The following is a 3268-nucleotide window of genomic DNA, read 5'->3' as shown; positions in this document are numbered from 1 at the left end:
TGCAGCCCAGGATACGGTTGTCTGTCTGGGCTATGAGTGCACATTGCCGGGTCATGTTGAGCTTCTTATTAACCAGCACCCCCAAGTCCTTCTCCTCAGGGCTGCTCTCAATTCACTCTCAGCCCGGCCTGTATTTGTGCTTGGGTTTGCCCTAACCCATGTGCAGGACCTTGCACTTGCCCTTGCCGAACTTCCTGAGGTTCGCACAGGCCCAGCTCTCAAGCCTGTCAAGGTCCCTCTGGATGGCATCCCTTCCCTCCAGCGTGTCGACCCCACCACACAGCTTGGTGTCATCAGCAAACTTGCTGAACTCCATCCCACTGTCCATGTCGCCAACAAAGATGTTAAACAGGACCAATCCCAATACCAACCCCTGAGGAATGCCACCTGTCACCAGTCTCCACGTGGACATCAAGCCATTGACTGCAACTTTTTGAGTGGGCCTATCCAGCCAATTCCTTATCCACCAAGTGGTCCATCCATCAAATCCATGTCTCTCCAGTTTGGAGACAAGGATTTCACGTGGGACAGTGTCAAATGCTTTGCACAAGTCCACGTAGATGGCGTCAGTTGCTCTTCCCTTCTCCACCAACACTGTAACCCCATGGTAAAAGGCCATCAAATTTGTCAAGCACGATTTGCCTTTAGTGAAGCCCTGCTGGCTGTCACTGATCACCTCCTTGTTTTCCATGTGCCTATGCATAGTTTCCAGGAGAATCAGCTCCATGATCTTGCCAGGCACAGATGCAGCCAGGAAGCCACGACCTACAAGCCTGACTGAGGGTAATTTGTGTCTGTCCCCACCACACCTCCCCCAACCTTTTCTAGGAAAAATGCCTACCAAGGCTTAAAACAAAAAGAAAAAAAGTCACAGAAAGTGATGTTAGCAAGCAATGTAGCTTCTTAGTTCTTCTTGAACCATGCTGGTAACAAGTCCAGATAAAAATGCACAACAACATTTTATAGAACTCTATAAAACACGTGAAAACTTTTTGAGACAATACTCAACAAAACCTAGAACCTTTGTGCTCTCAGGTAACACCATAAGCATAGGGAAGACAGGCACAAACTCAAATCATTACTGTTTGTCTTCAGTTTTAGGTTTTGCTTTAGTTTTACCCTGTAACTTTAACTGATTCCTTAAAGTTCACTTACATCATCATACTGGAAGTTCACAAAACCCTGCTGAGATGTATCCCTTCTTCTAAAACATTCTGCAAAAATGCATTAAGAAAACAAAACAGAAACCATGTAAGAAGAAGTAATATTAATCAATTTCTTGAAAATGCATTGTATTTCCATTAAATTCCCCAAGTCACATGAATGAGAATTCATTAAGAACAGTGCAATTCATTCCAAGACTTAATTTCCTGTTCTTCATTTTCATATTCATCATATACAACCTTTTATGTTCTGTTGATAAATACAGTTTCCCAATTTTGATAACAATTCTTCTAGTCTCTGGAATGCACTAGTTTTAAGTCCATTTTTCAATGGGGATTTAAAAAAATCATAATCTACAATTGCTCCAGTTCTGCCTTTAAACTCCATTGAAAGAAACTTATTCTGTGTTATGTTAAAGTTGAAATTGAGATAACTGAGTAATCAGATTTTATTAAATAAAAATGTATTATGGGGATGATAGTAACAAGGCTATAATCCAGCATACCAGTGAGAGCTCTGAGTTTCACACAGCAGGCAATGTAATCATCAAATGTAATCTTTCCACGAGTACTGTATCGCCTTGTAATTGCAGTCACTGCCTGTGGGCTCAGTCTAAATCCTATTTGAAAATGAAAAATCTATTTTGAAAAGGCAGGTAAGTTAACAGAATTGAACACATTTTTAATTGGAAATACCATCTGTCAGTTACCGCAGGATGATAACTGGTAATGGGAAATGCTGTAAGTCAGCATCAGAAGCAAGAACATTTCAAAACTTACCCATGTTCATCAAGGCTTTCTCCAGTTCTTGACGATCCACTGTACCACTTCTATCATTGTCAAAACTTACAAAGTGTTGCTTCCAGCCATTGACCACCGCCCAGAGTTCTTTAAACTCATTAAATCCCAGTGTGCCAGACATATCCCTCTGATTCCAAAGCTAAGAAAAATGTTTCTTAACTTAAAAAAAAATAATAAATAAGATCCCTCTCTTCAATGGAAATGTATATTTTTTATCATCTGTAGTTAAAAACTCTTTCTTGAAGGTCAATATTAACAATATTCTACTATTATTGATTTCTCTTGTAGAAAACTAACTAGAGCATCCCACAGCACAGAGATAATACTACCAACCAAAACCAAAGGTCAGAGAATTTGCTCTCTCCACTTCTTCTCAGTAAAACTTGATAAAACTATTTGCTCTTTGCGCATTTAATCAAGATCACACACTTCTCTCAGACCTGCCGCAGTATAACTGTTACCAATAAAAATATATATCCGCAATAAAAATAGATGACAAAGGAAAAATAAGTTAGAATAATGTCAGTTCTCTTGCATTCTAAGCAGTTTGGTCCAAGATAAGCTAACAGCCCTTCCAGTTTCTTTTTAAACAGCAAAACATTTGAACATGACAAGTTAAGTTTTGAGTAAAAAACCTCCAAAGATTCCAACCTTGCACAGTATACCTAAGCCTTCCATAGGTCCTACTGCTGAATGCCAGATACCATCCCATGAGATACTCAAACCTGATTCATTCAAGGAACAGTATTTAGGGGGACTTAGATTGTATTCAGCCTGTGTAGTACAAATGCTTCAGTCTTCAGGAAGGATTAGAATGTTGTCCAATTTGAAAAGCACAATGAGCGATTCACACAAAACTCTATTCTGGGCTGCCAGACCTGACTCTTCATACATTCAATGGAGAACCAGTCCCCATGGCTTCCAGGGATACTACCTGTTGTAAGAAGATCAGTCACCAAGAGCCTCATCTATTATAATTTTATTTCATCCTGTAAAATGAGTAAGAATGGAATTTTGTAGTTGCCCAATCATAATGATGACAATACTTACCAAGTAAGGGCTGAATGGGAATTACAAAGCATTTCCCAAATTTTTGGTACCCTCTTATCTTTGCTTATGTAATGCAAAAATGTTTACATTTCATAGTAAAGGATACATCCAGCATTGAGATCATAAGTCTGCAAGTCTCCAAGTTGAAAGCTGTTTAAATTAGAAAAAGTAAGTTATATTAAACGAATGATTTTCAGGTTTATTTGTCTAAATGTAAAATTTTAAATTGCTTTTTATTATATATTGATTATATA

At 38.7% G+C, this 3268-nt stretch overlaps 1 protein-coding gene across 1 annotated transcript; it reads right to left on the bottom strand.

Annotated features, from left to right (window-relative positions):
• Positions 1 to 1155: 1155 nt before the first annotated feature.
• SRI (sorcin) lies at positions 1156 to 3164 on the bottom strand (the record flags this gene model as incomplete). Its single annotated transcript, XM_009697245.1, has 4 exons — positions 1156 to 1214; positions 1670 to 1783; positions 1944 to 2091; positions 3121 to 3164. Coding segments are annotated over 4 exons (365 nt in total), but the record flags the coding sequence as incomplete, so codon positions are not given.
• Between the last annotated feature and the right edge of the window lie 104 nt (positions 3165 to 3268).

Source organism: Cariama cristata, unplaced genomic scaffold, assembly GCF_000690535.1.
Source record: "Cariama cristata isolate BGI_N322 unplaced genomic scaffold, ASM69053v1 scaffold15960, whole genome shotgun sequence".
NCBI classification, from domain to species: Eukaryota; Metazoa; Chordata; class Aves; order Cariamiformes; family Cariamidae; genus Cariama; species Cariama cristata.
The sequence above is the reverse complement of the archived record's forward strand: the minus strand, read 5'-3'. Positions and strand labels throughout refer to the sequence as shown.